Source organism: Dermacentor silvarum, chromosome 4 (assembly GCF_013339745.2).
Source record: "Dermacentor silvarum isolate Dsil-2018 chromosome 4, BIME_Dsil_1.4, whole genome shotgun sequence".
Classification (NCBI taxonomy): Eukaryota; Metazoa; Arthropoda; class Arachnida; order Ixodida; family Ixodidae; genus Dermacentor; species Dermacentor silvarum.
The window spans coordinates 198,409,920-198,425,720 of NC_051157.2; the positions used below are offsets into that span (position 1 = coordinate 198,409,920).

Consider the following 15,801-nt stretch of genomic DNA (forward strand, 5'->3'; position numbering starts at 1 on the left):
GAGTTCTCTTGTAAATTGCTTATGGCTGTGCTATCGTGCCTTGTTTATTTTGTTTATTAATCTGTTTGCTTTGCCATTCCTTTCTGATGAACCATACGCTTGGTGCAGAGGTAGAATATCGGACTTCTAATCTCAAGGTCGTAAGTTCGAATCCTCCTCCAGTCCACTACATTTTCAGGCATGGAGTGGCGCCTGACACCAGCAAAAAAAAAAATGTTTTTTTAATTGCAGAGACCTAGTGGGGCTACACCTTCAACAGTGGGAGTGCGTACCACGGCTGGACAGAAAGCTTTTAAGCTCGTGTTCCGTACCTCCACTTCATCAATGATGACATTTTAAAGGTCTTCGAACACAACATTAGTGGTGATATTGTGCTCATACCGCGCGACAAATGGACGCTGAAAGAAGACGCCGTGCCTCGCCTGTTTCCGAATTGCCCAAGTTATCTCTCGAAACCCACACGGAAACGCAAAGCACCAGCTCACAGACGATCACCAGCAAAACAAAAACGGCAGGAGAAACAAAGTGAGTGTGTGGATGTTGCTGTCAGAGTTGCCGACGACGAAGCGAGCTTGTCTACCGATGACAGCATGCCGGTGGAGAATGTGTTTCACGTGCTCAGTCACATGGCGAAAGAGGGACGAAAAATTCGAGGTTGGTCCCTTGACATTGCTGATGCAACAGTCGTTTTGTACAAGCTCGGGATAAGAAAGAATATCCCGCTTGTAGAAATGTCTGTAGTGTTGTCAGACAGCCTTAATTTAATTGTCAGCGCAGATGGTCGAGTTGTGCCACGCAGTGTGTACGCCGGGAAGCAGACCACTGAGTTCAGTGTACAGAAGACTTCACATGCCTCTTGCTATATGTGGAACAGCTGAAGCTGTGCAAGGGCTGTCCTGCAAAGAAGTACCCCAAAATCTCTTTGTCAGTGGTGGCATCAAACTATGGTGAAACGTGGAGGCGCAACACATGCACGGTATTGAGTGTTAATGTGCTCAGTGCCGGACTCTCGAGAAGTTTTTCTGGCAGCGGACGAAGTAGCAAAAAAATAGCAAGAAAAAGCAGGCTGCTCGCTTGAAGTTGCTGCATTGCTGTGATGGAAACGACAACTAACTTGCCAGTGTTTCCGTTAGGCCCAGGATCCTTTAATAAGGACACGGCAGACAGGAGCTTGCTACACGAAACACAAGACTTTAACAAACACGCTAGCATGATACAGACGATTTACATGTACGTGGACTAGAGTTCGCGAATCGTTTGTCCTATATAAACATGTGCCTAGCCCTCATGCGTCACCACTCGCCCGTGTGCATCGTCGTTGCAGTGCCCGTGACAGTGGTTGTGACGGTGGAGCGACGTTGTGGCTTCGTCGCTGCTGTCGCGCCGCTCCTTGTCGCGACGTGGAAGCAGGAGAAAAACAGCAGGCCGGTAGAACACCAGGCCACTGCTGTAGCTGGCCAGTAACGCCTGGCCTGTAACGCCTCGGCCGCTATAACGTCGGGCTCGATCAGCGGACAGGTAGTTCAGGCGCCCCAGTGGCCAGCAGGAAGCACTGCACCAGGCCACTATGACAGCAGGCCGCTGGTGCACAGGAGAGTAGAGCCACGAGCGGGATCTACGACCAGGTCCGCACGGTAGCTGGACACCCGGTCGCCGGTACCCGAGCCTTGAACCGCCGTTCTGCGAGCTGACGTTCGAGGCTACCGCTCGCTCTCACGCTCTGCGCGCTCTCGTGTCACTTCTTCGTTCCGTGGCACATGGCCGTCTTCTTTGCTATCACCATCACCAATTCTCTAGGTGCCACAACACAATCATCACTCCAAGCTGGTCTTCTCACCACCGCACGCCACTATCCACATCATCACAGTCGCAAAGCCATTCGTGCAACCTCAAGGCGAGAAAAACTGAAGTCGTTCTAGTGAAGAGGAAGCTTAGTGCAATTACGGAAGAGACAATTGACAGCTCTCTTCATATTCTTTCAAGACAGCTTTCATGGCTGCAAAAGCCAAGTAAAAAAAATGGGAGGTGATATGATGATGAATGGCTTATGGCATGTTTGTTACTGCAAATCTCAAGCCCAAAGCCATAGACTTTACTTGCTGATATGCAGCTGCTACCACTGCCATCAAAGGCTCTCCTTTTCCAAATAATAGCAGGAATACCATGCAAGTATAGATTCAACCAAGTTGCATTGAACAGTGTCAGAAGCCACTTCAGCAACAAAAGTCACGTAAAACGGCCAGGAGTATTGCTCCTTGACGAGATAAAGTTGACGCGAGGAGTCTCCTTCAATAAGGCCTCATGCAGAATGGATGGCTTTATCGACTATGGTGAAGTCATGGCACCAGATGCAAATCATCTTGCTGATCATGCATTGGTACTGATGTTTGTGCCACTGTTCGAGGGCTGGGTGCAGCCAATAGCAAGCTTTGCTACAAAAGGAGCAGCTCCTGGAAAAGTTCTTGCAGAACTGGTAATGAGCGGCATCCTGTAATTGCACAAGAACAATGCGTCAGTTCTGGCTCTGATCAGTGATGGGGCTGGCAACACCAGATCTATGTGGAGCCAGCTTGGAGTGTCGGGAAAAATGGATGCGACATGCCACTTCATTGAGCATCCCTGGGAACCGTCACAAAATATCTACTTCATTTGTGATGTTCCACATATTGTGAAGTGCATATGACACCAATAAAAGAGCCTATTGAGGAACCTGATGAAGCACACATACGAAATGGTAAGGAAAAAATGATTGAGACTAGGCTGTTAGCAATTACTTCTGGTCCTTCAAGCTCTCTTGAGCGAATGGACGTCGAACACAGCTATTTCAGAGGCGGTGTAGACGATGCTGTGATATACTACTTTTGTGGATATGTCATACACATAATGAGCAAGCACACAGAGTGTGAGTTGTGCCTGCATGACATCAGCTCAACTGTTCCGCTCGTTGGTTCCAATGCATACTTGACAACATATCGGAGCTTTAAGGAAGGATAGCCTCAAGCATCCAAAAATCAAGATGCTACAGTTTGTAAGAATTGCAAATGACTCATATCATTTTCCCTTGGTCAGGCAGGTCTTTGCAGTGACCTAGTTTGGAAAGTCCTGGATTGGCTAGATAAGTGCAGTCTTGCGCGGCTGGGTTGCGATGAGCACATGTGCGTGCTCGCGTGCCAGGTACTGAACTGGCATCATTAAAAACGTCGAAGGTGGTCTAAAGAAGGTTTCTGTCCCGCAGAAGTACAAGTACGGCATCGCCACTACGGCAGTGTCAGCAATTTGGAAAAACAGGGATAAGGTGCAACAGCAACTGCGATTCTGGATCACTAGCAAGGAAGCAGATATGTTCATCAAAGTACCGTAAAAATCGGAATATAGGTCGAACTTTTTTTCAAAAAACCGTTGCGAAAAGTCGACCCTCGTCTTATATACCAGACATTGGCGGAAAAACTACGGAAGTCTTGCAACAATGGGCAGATGAAGTAAACAGCCGCCTTCGCCATTGCATTCAGGCTGCTTTTTCACATTTTGTTTCAAAACGAGCGGAAGCCGACGGCAATTCACGGTCGCCTTCAAGAAAAAGGCGATTGAGTACTCGGAAGCCCACGGCAACCCGCCAGGCTGCCGTGGGCTTCGTATTGTGCAACAATCGACCTGCGTGTTTGTCAGCACCTTAACATCACGGCACGGAGCAGCATTTAAATAAGTAGTCACCATTGTGCAATCGGCTGAGTCGCATTTGTTTAAAGGCAAGGGTGTACTTCGGTACTTTTGCCATTGAAAAAGATTTTTTTTCATTTTTAGAATTGGTTAGTTGGGGGGTCGACCTATATTCCGGTTTGACCTATAGTCCGGTTTTTACGGTATGAAGATGTCGACGCCGCTTTGTTCAAGTGGTTCTGTGAGGTGCGAGCCCAGAATATGCCCGTGAGTGGTCCGATTCTGCAAGCAAAGGCCAGGTCATTTGCCAACTTGTTGGGCCACGATAGTTTCAACCCATTAAATGGGTGGATTCAGCGGTTTAAGCTGCCGTGTTATTTCCGAGGAGAGCGCGCAAGTTGACGATTCTGCTGTTCAGGCCTGGCTTAATATAAACATTGAGACCATTCTGGCAAAGTACTACGCCGAGCGGGACATTTATAATGTGGATGAGGCTGGCGTGTTTTATAATTTACTCCCAAACCGCACACTCGCACTGTCCCACGAACGCTGCTCCGGTAGAAAGGCTTCGAAGGAGTGGTTTACCATTCTCTTCTGCGCCAATATGGATAGCAGCGACAAGAGGCGCTTATTTGTGATTGGAAGGTCGGCGCGGCCACGCTGTTTCAAAAAAAGAAAGTGCTGGCCGATTACATATAAGGCCAACAGAAAGTCATGGATGACTCGGGAGCTATTTGCAACTTCGCTTCAAAAATTTGATGAAGACATGGTGTCAGATAAACGACAAGTTGTCCTAGCTCTTGACAACTGCAGTGCCCATCATGTTAACTTAAAGCTCAGTGCAGTGAGCCTCAAGTTCTTGCCCGCAAATATGACAGCCAAGAGCCAGCCGATGGATCAAGGCGTAATCGCCGTAGTGAAAGCGCATTATAAAAGGCGCATCTGCGAAAGAGTGCTGAATAACCTTCAGCGAGATGAAGCGGTGAAGGTAAACCTGCGCAGTGCCATCAACACGATCATGGCATCTTGGTGGCAGATAAAAGTGTCAACCATTGCCAAGTGTTTCGCAAAGGCGGGGTTTGCGTGCAACGCCATGGTCAGCGATCCTGATGTGAGGAACGACGATAGCCACCGCGGCGACGATGTCGACGAAGTCCTCAACGCGGATGATGTGTGGTCGGACCTGGTGAAAAACAACATTGTTGGACAGGATGACACATTCGAAGGCTTCGTAAAAGAGGATTGCGATAACTTTGTCTGCGAAGAAGCAGACACAGACGAAGCAATTGTAGCAGCAGTGCGTCATCGCGATCATAATGTATCAGACAATGACTACGACGAAGGAGACAGCACACCGGAACTTTCGCACAGCGATGTACTGGATTACATCAGCAAGCTCGGGATGTACTGCGTGCAGAAGGGCTTGAGCGAGAAAGCTTTCCAGCGTCTGATTGCTGTTGAAGATGAGATAGTGCATAATGCGGTGAAGGCTCAGCGCCAGACGAAGATAACGGCATTTTTTCATTGATGAAGGAAAACCTTTTTGTTTAGTGTCCAACTCTGGTGCTTTATTGCGCGTTAAGTTGTAAAAGACATAATAAAAGGTGGGTTGACCATATTTGCATGTGAATAAGAGTTAAAAAATGGCGTATTTGATATAGTGCGGTACCACTTATAATGCGGATTTTTCCTGACTGCCGTGACCTACATTATAAGCGGTTTATGCTGTACATCTCAAGGTAAGAAACATGTATTTTTATCTACGATGGTATAGAGAACCAGCGCTGGCCAGGTGGCGCGTCTAAAACTGACACGAGGTGCTGCCAAACGAGTTGGCTGAAAAACCCGTAGTAGGACAGGGCTATTAGGCCACATTGGAACATAGCAGAGCGTCCTGCGGCGTGACAGCGGTTGGCTTTGCTTTTGCGCCGTGTGTATATTTTCTGAGAAATTTACAGCACAGAACACTGAGCTCACGAGCAGTGTCGAAGGCAACAGGTTGGGAGCTGCACTCGGGTGCAGACTGGCGTTGCGAACGACTTGCGATGCCACCGGTTATCTTGCAATACGGCTTCAGCTGTATTGTGTTTGCGGATGGGCACTTTTGCGACAGTGTGCTGTCGAAAGGACGCAAACTCTGCACGGCAAACTATGTTTACGGTGTGGAGGAAACTGTGTATGGTGGCAATTTGGATTCCGAGATTGCAGCGAAGTGCCATTCACAAGTCAAACAAGCATCGTACGACGTGAAAGTACAGGTAAGTGTGTTTAACTTTCGCTCACAAGAGCTAGACTCAGTCTGCTGTCTGCTCGTTATGTTGCCACTTTTAAAGATAATTATTGTCTAAACATAACTGAGGATGCGTTTGGACAAGTAGAAGTTGATTTCATCGATCTCATCACTCATCTAATTGGCATTTACAGCTGTCGTGGCATGTTAACGCACAGGGAAGAAGCCGTTTTGTTTCGCGCTTGTGTTTTCGATGTGTTGAACAGTGTAGGAGTTCTAAAAGCAGATCAATCTTGCATAAGCGGTAGTTATAGTGTTCGTAGTGCTTCAACTCACGGGTGAGAAGCCGTATCGTATCGTGCTTTCCTTAGCGATGTTTAGAACAGTGTATGAATACTAAAAGCAGATCGCTCTTACGTAACCGGTAGTTACAGCTTTCGTAGCGTGTCAACGCACAGGTGAAAAGCCATTTCGTTTCGCGCTTTTCTTCACGATGTTTTGATCGGTATCCACCTAATCAATCTTCGTTTCACTATATTCGAAGCTGACAGCGAAGCGCGAGTTGTCCGGATAAACCTGCACATGCAAGGCCGGCGTACGTGGAAATTGCAAACTTGCCGACTCACCGTCTTCAACAGATGGATTACAAGCTTGGGGTTGGCCGTCGTCTAAACCTGACACGTCAATAAAGGAGCCCATTGAGGAACTTTTTGGAGGTAAGCATAACAGGTAGCCGTGCCGTGTGTTGATGCGATACAGTGTGTGAAAAGAGGTGTAATGCTTTGCCCACGCAATTTTTTTCATCAGTTCCTTCTTGTTAACCTGTCTAGAACTGTGCACATGGCAGTGTGTTGAAATTAAATGTGCAGTGTTCAGCATGATTTTACAAACCTAAGCTGTTACGCGACTGCTAAGTAAAGTTTTGTTATGTTTTACAGAGTACCAACCAACGTACATTGGCAGAAAGCAACCCAGAGAAGAACCCCCAGACTATGTTCTGGATCATTTCCCAGATATTAATTGTGTGATGCATACAGCACTAAGGAGTCAACAGACAGGAGAAACTGAACACACTGTTCGTAAATGCTAGCTGACATAATGTCAAAGGTTTCACTGAATGCGGACCTGTGCTCTGTAAAGGAAGTACAGTCGAACCTCGTTAATACGTACCCACTTAATGTGTAATTGCGGTTTAAACGTAGTCGCGAAGATTCCCTCACCCAGTCCCCATTGAACCCCATGTAATGGCTGACCGCTTAAGCTGTAGTCGCTCATGCCCACCAAACGGTTAGTGTGTACTATTTTTCTTTCATGTTCTAAACGCACAGGCACAAACTCGGCAAAATCACATGTGCGCAGACATTCGATTCTCGAGTTGCGACGCCCGGACGACAGTCGCCAGCGATAGTGAACTTAAAACATGGCCACCATGACGTATTTCCTGCTCATACAGCTGTTGCCGATTGTCGCGCACAAAAGCATGGCCTTCGAGATTAGCTCCTAGTAATGTGGAGAAGCTGCCGGAGGTTAGAAGATAATCTGTTCTCATTGCCGCAATGTATTGAAATAGCAGAAAAGGAACACAGGCCCCTATGGCTCGCATTTCTGGATATCAAGGGAGCCTATGACAGTGTAATCCAAAAGGATTTATGAGACATATTGGGCACTCCAGATGTGGAAGGTGGAGTAAGTAATCTTTTAAAAGATATCTATAAAAGTAACAAGGTGCTTATAAAATGGGAAAAAAGGTATCTGAGCCTATAGAGATACAGCAGGGGCTTAGGTAGGGGTGCCCTCTGTCACCTTTTTTGTTCATGCTGTATTTACAAGGATTGGAGAAAAAAATTAGAAACGAGTGGACTTGGCTTTAACCTTTCCTTTTTCAAGCAAGGAGAATGGATTAAACAGTCATTACCAGGACTGATGTATGCGGATGACGTACTTATGGCTGACACCAAGGAAGACTTGCAGGGATTAATGGACATCTGTGGTAAAGAGGGAGATAGCTTAGGTTTGAAGTTTAGTAAAGAAAAATCAGCAGTCATGATTTTTAATGATAATCAGGGCAGCGAGCATAGGATACAGGAGGTTACGCTGGAGGTAGTGGATAAGTACAAATATCTTGGAGTGTGGATAAACAATGGGGCTGAGTACCTAACGGAACATAAAAAATAGGGCACTGTGGAATTGCAATAGGTACGAAGTGGTGAGAGGGATTTGGAAAGGGGTGATGGTCCCTAGTTTGACTTTCGGCAATGCGGTCCCGTGCATGATATCAGAGGTTCAAGCAAGGTTGGAAGTTAAGCAGCGAGGGGTAGGTAGACTGGCTCTGGGAGCACACGGAAATACACCAAATCAGGGGGTACAGGGTGACATGGGATGGACGTCATTTGAGGGCAGGGAAGCCAGCAGCAAGATAGAATTTGAGGAGCAATTGAGAGAAATGGCAGAAAAACGGTGGGCAAAGAGAGTTTTCAGTTATTTGTACATGAGGAGTGTTGACACAAAATGGAGAAAGCTGACCAGAAAATTGTCAATCAAATATTTGGACTGCAGGAGGGGTGCAAACCAAGAAACAGTGGTTAAGAAAAAGGTTAAAGAAACAGAGAGGGGTCTGTGGAAAACAGGGATGCAGACGAAATCAGCACTGGGAACATACAGAACTTTCAAGCAAGAAATTGCCAAAGAAAATATCTATGATAATTCTAGGGGAAGCTCTTTGTTGTTTGAAGCCAGGACGGGAGTATTACGGACTAAGTAGTATCGAGTAAAGTACCAAGGTATAGACACGTTGTGCGGTGCGTGTGGAGAAGACAAAACGGCTGAACCCCTTATACTTTTTTGTAACGGGCTTAACCCTACAGTGCCAAGCATCGGGGCTGATTTTTTCGAAGCATTGGGGTTTAGTGGAGGCAAAATTAACTTTAAGCGGGTAGAAATAACCAAACGGAGGTTATCTGATTGGTGGCTAAAATCAAGGCAAGGATGAAATTGCACCCTCCACAGTACAAAATATGTTAATAGTCACGGCTAGGTGGCGTATGCCACTGCCCGATTTAAAGGCTTCAGCCTCATCCATCCATCCATGTTGAATCCAATTCAAGTAGTAAACATGCAGAAGCATATTTTATTGCGAAGCGCATTTCTGCCGTCACCGTGGACATCGCTTTGAGGTTCTGTATAAAGTCCAAACACGACAACATCGTCGCCGCACGCCGTACGCTGTGTGCGTGAGTGAAAGATTGCGAGAGTCTGCCAACTAAATCTCGCACGTGTGAGGGAGGGAGAAAGGGGCGGAACCGCACTTGTGTCACATGCGAGAAAGAGAGGAGTTTACTTCGGCGGCAGCCGCCGTATCTTGACAACGATCTGCGACGTGGAAAAAGTGTGCGCCCGTGCAGGTCTCATCTTCAAAGCGATGTGACAGAAAGCATTGTTGGAAAGCTCAGTGCTGGTGAATGGCAATTCTTTTCAAAAAACATAGCATACACTGAACCTGAGAGCATAGCTGCAGAGACCATCACACAAGGGAACTGCAGTCGGTTTGTAGCGCAGCACTTCGCACAGCGCTTTCAGTATGCATGCCCACTTCTCTCGTGCTCAGAACTCTCAAACAGCTTTCTGGCTAGAGCAGTTCGTACTCTATTGGTATGTTACACCCACAACACTGCATGTCACATAATTTCAGGAACGTGCCCTGAAGTGGTGCTGATGTCTCGGAGGACACTCGGAAGAACGATAGATGTCACATTCGAAAACAAGCTTGGCAACATCAGAAGTTAACTACAAGCGACGACACGTGTGTATCACTGCGGATGTGTGGTCTCAAAAAGCTTCAGGGGCGTAACAGCACACTGGGTAAGGAAGCAATTTTAATTATTTTATAGGTCATGAGAGTCATTCAGTTTTGTACCAGAAATTGTATGCGAGCGTTTCTGCTCTCTGTATGCAACTTCGCACACGAGAAAGGGCGCACAGTCAGTGGATTCTCCGTCCCAGTCGGTGGAATGTGTAAATAACCCTGTGCAATTAATTTTACCCAACCTTTTCAGATTGATTTCGACACACTTCAATGGAAATCTACATCTCTAGCTTGCAAATGCTTTCTTGGAACGCGTTCGTACGACTGCGTAGCAAAGTTGCTTTTGAGGTCCGCGCAGACTTCAGCCTGGAAACGAACAAAGTCGTAGGCAGAGTGACTGACACTGGAAGCAACTTTATAAAGGCTTTCAAAGAAATTGGAGCTGATGACACCACTGATGGTATGCCTGCATGTCACCATAGAAATACTTTTCTGTAAGCTATTTTGCTCCATCAGAGGTGACAGAGTTCGCATTTGGTTTGGTCACTGTTGTGACAGTGCGCGAAGCCAGTGTAGTAGATAGAGTGGTGCGGTGAAGACAACACTGACAGCGAATGGGTGCGGCGAAGACAACATCGAGAGCAAGAAGCCGACGACGAAGAAGCGACGCGCGTGAAATTTGACGCACCGTCAAAACAAAATATTAAAGAGAAAGCGACCATTAAGGGCCGTACACGATGGGTGAAGTAGGAGAAAAGGGAGGACGAAGAAGAGATGTGAATGAGACCCTAGAACGGCGTGGTGGTGTTCGGACGCAAGCGAGCGCCAAAGAAGTCAGCGTCCGCCGGGAGCGGGAGTAAGCCGTCGGGCCATGAGCCCGAGATTCCAGACTCCTACCGGCAGAACCTTGTCTGCCTAGCCTCCGGAGCTAGGACATGGTCCCACCGCGTGACTGCAGTGAGCTGTCGGGCCATGGGCTCGAGCTTCCAGATTCTACAGGCAGAACCTGGACTGCCTAACCTCCTGAGCCAGCAGAAGGTCCCATTGCGTGACAACCTGGAATTCGCTCAAGGAGCGACCAGTGCCTTCCTTCGACGACGGCTCGGCGTTCCTCACCGACACGACCATGTGCCCAAACTGTTGGTGAGCCGCACCCCGCTCTCTGTACACTGTCCTTATGTAGTCGGACATACACAACAACTGTAATATTATAATTGTAGTAACTTTAGTTAATGAGAACCGTGTTTGACAGAAGCAGTGTAGAGTGCTCTTCTTTTTTTTCCCTTTGTTTATGTGTGTTATGTTTCCGCTTTCTTTATGTAAATATACATTCTTCGTTCCCTTCTGAGATCAAACGCTCTCATCCTTTGTCTGAATAGAAAACATGGATCACAATATTATTTTAATTCTTACGTGCGACAAAAAGTAGTTTCGCCCGACAGCCGAAGTATCGATTGCGGTGAGCTATACAAAGTAAGAATAGTAGTTTTATCGTCTGTATAAACTTGTAAGCATTCGGTTATTAACTAATTAACAAACATAGTGTCAGCGCCCACAGGCAAACATGAACACATCACACTCGATGAGCGCGGACACGCGCAGTTAAGCGCCGCTCCAGAAGCGAGCGAAGTGACCTTCGTGCTGTTGTCTATCGCTTCAACCCTAACTGAGCGCCGAGAACACGCAGCACGCACAAAGCCACGAGCCGCCGACGCACCTACACTGCGTAGAATCTACCCCCACGCAGATCGCTTTCAAGATAGGGCCCGCGGGACCGCGCGCGCGCCGCGGCGCAGTATGATGCCAGAGCACAACGCTACCCGCTACCCCCCCCCCCCCCCCCCCCCTCGCTCCCTCGCTGGTGCCTCGAGCGCAACGGAAGGAGGCGCGCTTCCTCTCTGCTTTCTTTCGCCATTGACCCTTACCCCTGCTTAGGCCATTGAGCCATTCTTTTCATTAAAGTTCTCTCTCTCTTTCTCGCGCGAGACGCGGTCGTCGGCTCCCCTCGCACGCTTTCACTCGCACATTCAGCATACGGCCACGCGGCTTCCCTCGCACGCTTTCACTCGCACATACAGCATACGGCGCGCGGCGACGTATGCTGTATGTGCGAGTGAAAGCGTGCGAGGGGAGCCGACGACTGCGTCTCGCGCGCGAAAGAAAGCATACGGCGCGCGGCGACGGCGTTATCGCCCTTGGACTTTATACGGAACATCTATGAGCCAAAACCAATTTTAGGGCCGCAACGCGTCATAGACATCATCTTAAGATAGCAAAAGCGGATATCAAAGGCCATACTTTTGCTGGCGGAAACCCAAAATACGTAATAAATGTCGCCCCCAGGACTTTGGGCGGCCAATGCCATCGTCAAGCAGCCAAGCCAAGCGACATGAAAAGTCAAGCGATATTACTTTAAGTCGCTCTCCATAAACGAACCGTGACAATGACAAAGGGAACGGGAATTTAATTATCCCCACTCGTTTCGTTACAGGTCTGGAAATCAACATTAAGTTTCCTCTTGAACTGTCGGGGTCATTGCTTCTTCATCATCTGCAGTGTCGTCTACGTTTATTAATCACAAATTACTTTCGATCATCGTCATTGGATGAAATCAGGCAGCTTAGGTTATAAAATTTTTTCTTTTTTGCAGCAGCAGCAATTGACATCTTGCAGAAAAACAGCTGTGGCTACTACGGAGAGCTTCTGCCAACACTTCTCACGGTAGAAAAGACACTAATTTTAAAGAAGCAAAAAGTCTGGCATGGATCAATCATCTTAGAAAGCTGCCTAACCGGCCCTCAGAAGCGGTTTTCTGTGCTTTTCAGAATGGAAGATGATGATACATGCACCCTGCTCACACCCATACTTCAAGATGCGGTGGGCCTCAAGCGAAGTGGCAAAATCTTCCAACTTTGAGAGCTTGCTCGTGCGAGCTGCAAAGGCACATGCACCACACCAACAGGACATGTGCGACGTGTTGTCATCATCGGCGATGATGAATCAGTTTTTATGAGTTTAAAGATGGAGACACTTCAGCTTCTGAAAGGTCAGAACAGACCCACGTGAGAGCTGAAAGTTTCGGTACTTAGATGGCCTGAGAAGAGATATCGCCATGCTACAGCACTTCCCAGCCATGAAGGCAGCATTTATGCATCATAACACGAACTTGTGCTCGTCTGCAGCGATAGAGAGACTTTTCTCACTTGCAAGTCTTGTGTTGAGGCCGAACCGACGCTGTGTAGAAGACAGCCTATTTGAAAAGCTGCTGTTACTTGAGTGCAATTAACGCTGCAAGATTATTCACAATATTATGCTGAGCAGCCATTATATTATATTATGCTGACAGCAGCCAAGAAAGACAGCCACAGTGGGGTCAACGCAAACAGAAAGCGGCCATTAACGGCAGCCATCAAGAAGAGACAGATACAAACCTGCTTCGGAATACTGTGCAGGAGCTTTCTCATTCATTGGAGTGGTGAATTCTATGATTTTGTGAAAAAAAAGTATTTTTCACATTGCTTGAAGTTTCTTGCATTTTTCTCACATCACGATTTTCACAAACCTGAAGTTTTGGCGAGTGCACTGCGTCTCTGCTAGTTCAATTTGCTTGATTCTTTTTTTTTCTGAATGCTGAAGAGTTGGAGTGCAATAAAACTATAGTATGGTAGCGCAATGCAACTTTTTCACATCTTGCAGAAAATTCAACAAGAATTGTGTTGCAAAGTTGCTAGTTCACATATTGATAATGATAACTTTGGCTACAATGTAAATAGAAACACAAAACTTCATTTGTGCACTCTTTAAACATTCAGAACCATACTATGTAGTTAATTTTAGTTCCCTCAGTTCAGTATATTTCTTGCAAGTCATCTCCCAAATTTGTTATACCAAAAATCGCATAACATTTCTTTCGTTCAACATTTTAAAAAAATGACTGCATATTTGCAATGAGTTCACTAAATTTAATATGTGCTGAAAGTTTCAAATCACTAGAGTCAATAACAATAAAGTTCTGTTCAGGCCCCAGGGAACGCCTTAAGAGCAGTTCTTGTGCCAATGCCAGAGTCCTAGTGACCTAGTGCCAGCATGGTTTAAGTGAGCTGGAAACATGCTCAGACGCTGCGAGATCCCACAAGATGTCACAGGCACAATCACTGTTCCTTTCCTTAATGAGAAAACTCATACCCTCGTAGCAAACAAATCCGACGACCAAGTATTATCATATGAAGATATCTGAAAGCTGGTACTCTAGGAGTTAAAACTGACACCCGGGGCGTATAAACGCAGGTTTTGCACTTGCCAAAAGTGTAATGAGAGCTGGAGATAGTTTGCCACAATAGGTGTAGCACTTGGCTACAATATTTACATAGCCGAAATGTGGAAACATTGTTGCACTGTTGACTTCAGACCACACAAAACAGATGATGCTGGACAAGTTATGTGCCTATGTTCTCCAGCATGAAACGGGCGAATGGTACAGACATAACGAGGTAGCCAAACTCGTCAAGAAATTTTAGGACAGCAGAGCTGAACACCAACAGAGAAGGGCTGAGGCACCAAGAAAAGACCAAATAAAGCCACGCACAGTGTCAAACTCAGTGGCGAGCAATCACAAAAAAAAAAAAAAAAAGCGAGCAGTGCCCGCCTTCTATATGCGGTAGATGTGGAGAACTCAGCCTCGAACAATGGAGTTACCCAGAGACTAAGACAAAGGCTGCGACTAGCCACCAAGGTGACAAGAGAACGCAGGAGATGAAATTTGTGGCACGAATTCATCGCAATCAGTTAGGAAGTTGCTGTGAGCGACCCAACACCGCATTCTAGAATAACTTGGGTTAACGTCACACGTTGTAAGCAGGCATTCAGGACATGCCTTGTCTTTCGAGCCGACATGCTACAGCTACTTAGGACTGTGCTACCAAACAAGTAAAAGGAGACAGCAGTAGGAAGGTACGCCTGCACGGGGCGTTTGGGCGTACTGTGCTAGCAGACCTCATTGTCATGTGACCGCTAGACAACGCATCCTGCATTTTCTTAACCCTTTGTCGGTCATTGGGACATATATGTCCCACCCACGACCGCTAGTAAAACTGCCTCGAGTGCTCAGAGGGACATATGTAGACCCATCGAAACGAGTAGCGCCATCGCGTAGAATGTTGGAGCAACTAAAAGGTTTAGTATTTATTTGAACTGTTAGGTGGCACTAGTAGCTCTTGTTGTTTTTATGTTGCGCGCGTTTTTCGGCGCCGTCGCTCCTCGAGTGCGTGAGTTTGGTTGCTTCTTCACCACGAATAAGATGTCCGGTAAGTGCGAAAAATACATCTTGCACTCCTGTGATGCACTTAAACCAATTGTAGACAGGTTTGACATGAGAGTTGGCTATATTTTTCAGCTATCTGCTAAAATGCTGAATGTAGTGGTTGGAGGCTAAGCCTAGCAAGCCCATTTGAGAATTGATTTTCATACCCAGACATTTTCAAGAACGCTTCACTTCAATTTTGCTATTCTCATTCATATTTTGTGTTCCTCTATATTACCAAAACACTGAAAGAAATCGACAGAGCATGTTGCACGATTATTATCCCCATGTAACCATGGGGCCTGCATAAAGTGTCGCCGGTCGTTTTACAGGAAAGAAAGGGAATCTGACTCCAGAAGAGGCACTTGATCTTTACTTCAGCCTTCCGAACCTTGAAAGTGCCAGCGAAGATGACAGTGAAAATGAATATTTTGAAGAACTGGCTTGTGAACTTCAAAGTGAAAATGACAGCGGCAGTGAGAAGTTGAGCTGGCAGTTCCTACTGTGAAACGCAAGAAAAAACCGCCACGAGTGTATACCGGAAAACAGAAGAAAAAGCATTGCAGCTCAACTGCAGGCTCGTCAGCTGCTGCGGATGCTTCTGACAGTGACATGGAAGTTCAGTGGGAGATGACACCAGCGGATGTTGTGATCCCGACGGACACTGAACCGATTTTTTCTGCAAAGCTATCGTCGGAGAGCACGGCATTGAATGCCTTCGAGCTTTTCGTCACCGATGAAGTGGTGAATCACATAGTTGATAATACAAATCTTTATGCCGCCCAGGAAGGAACACGGGGCTGGATACCACTC

At 46.8% G+C, this 15,801-nt stretch overlaps 1 protein-coding gene and 1 pseudogene across 1 annotated transcript; both read left to right on the forward strand.

The window, feature by feature from the left end:
• The first annotated feature begins 318 nt into the window (after window positions 1-318).
• LOC119449172 (tigger transposable element-derived protein 6) lies at window positions 319-8,046 on the forward strand. The gene is made up of 2 exons (XM_049666317.1): window positions 319-5,915; window positions 6,432-8,046. The coding sequence occupies exon 1, from the start codon at window positions 4,001-4,003 to the stop codon at window positions 5,183-5,185; it is 1,185 nt and encodes a 394-aa protein (XP_049522274.1). The 5' UTR covers window positions 319-4,000; the 3' UTR covers window positions 5,186-5,915; window positions 6,432-8,046.
• A 2,615-nt stretch (window positions 8,047-10,661) lies between these two features.
• Window positions 10,662-15,247, forward strand: LOC125945111 (uncharacterized; annotated as a pseudogene).
• The last annotated feature ends 554 nt before the right edge of the window (window positions 15,248-15,801 follow it).

Coding starts and splice junctions, on each gene's coding strand:
- LOC119449172 (XM_049666317.1), top strand. CDS start 4,001: ATGGGTGGATTCAGCGGTTTAAGCTGCCGTGTTATTTCCGAGGAGAGC.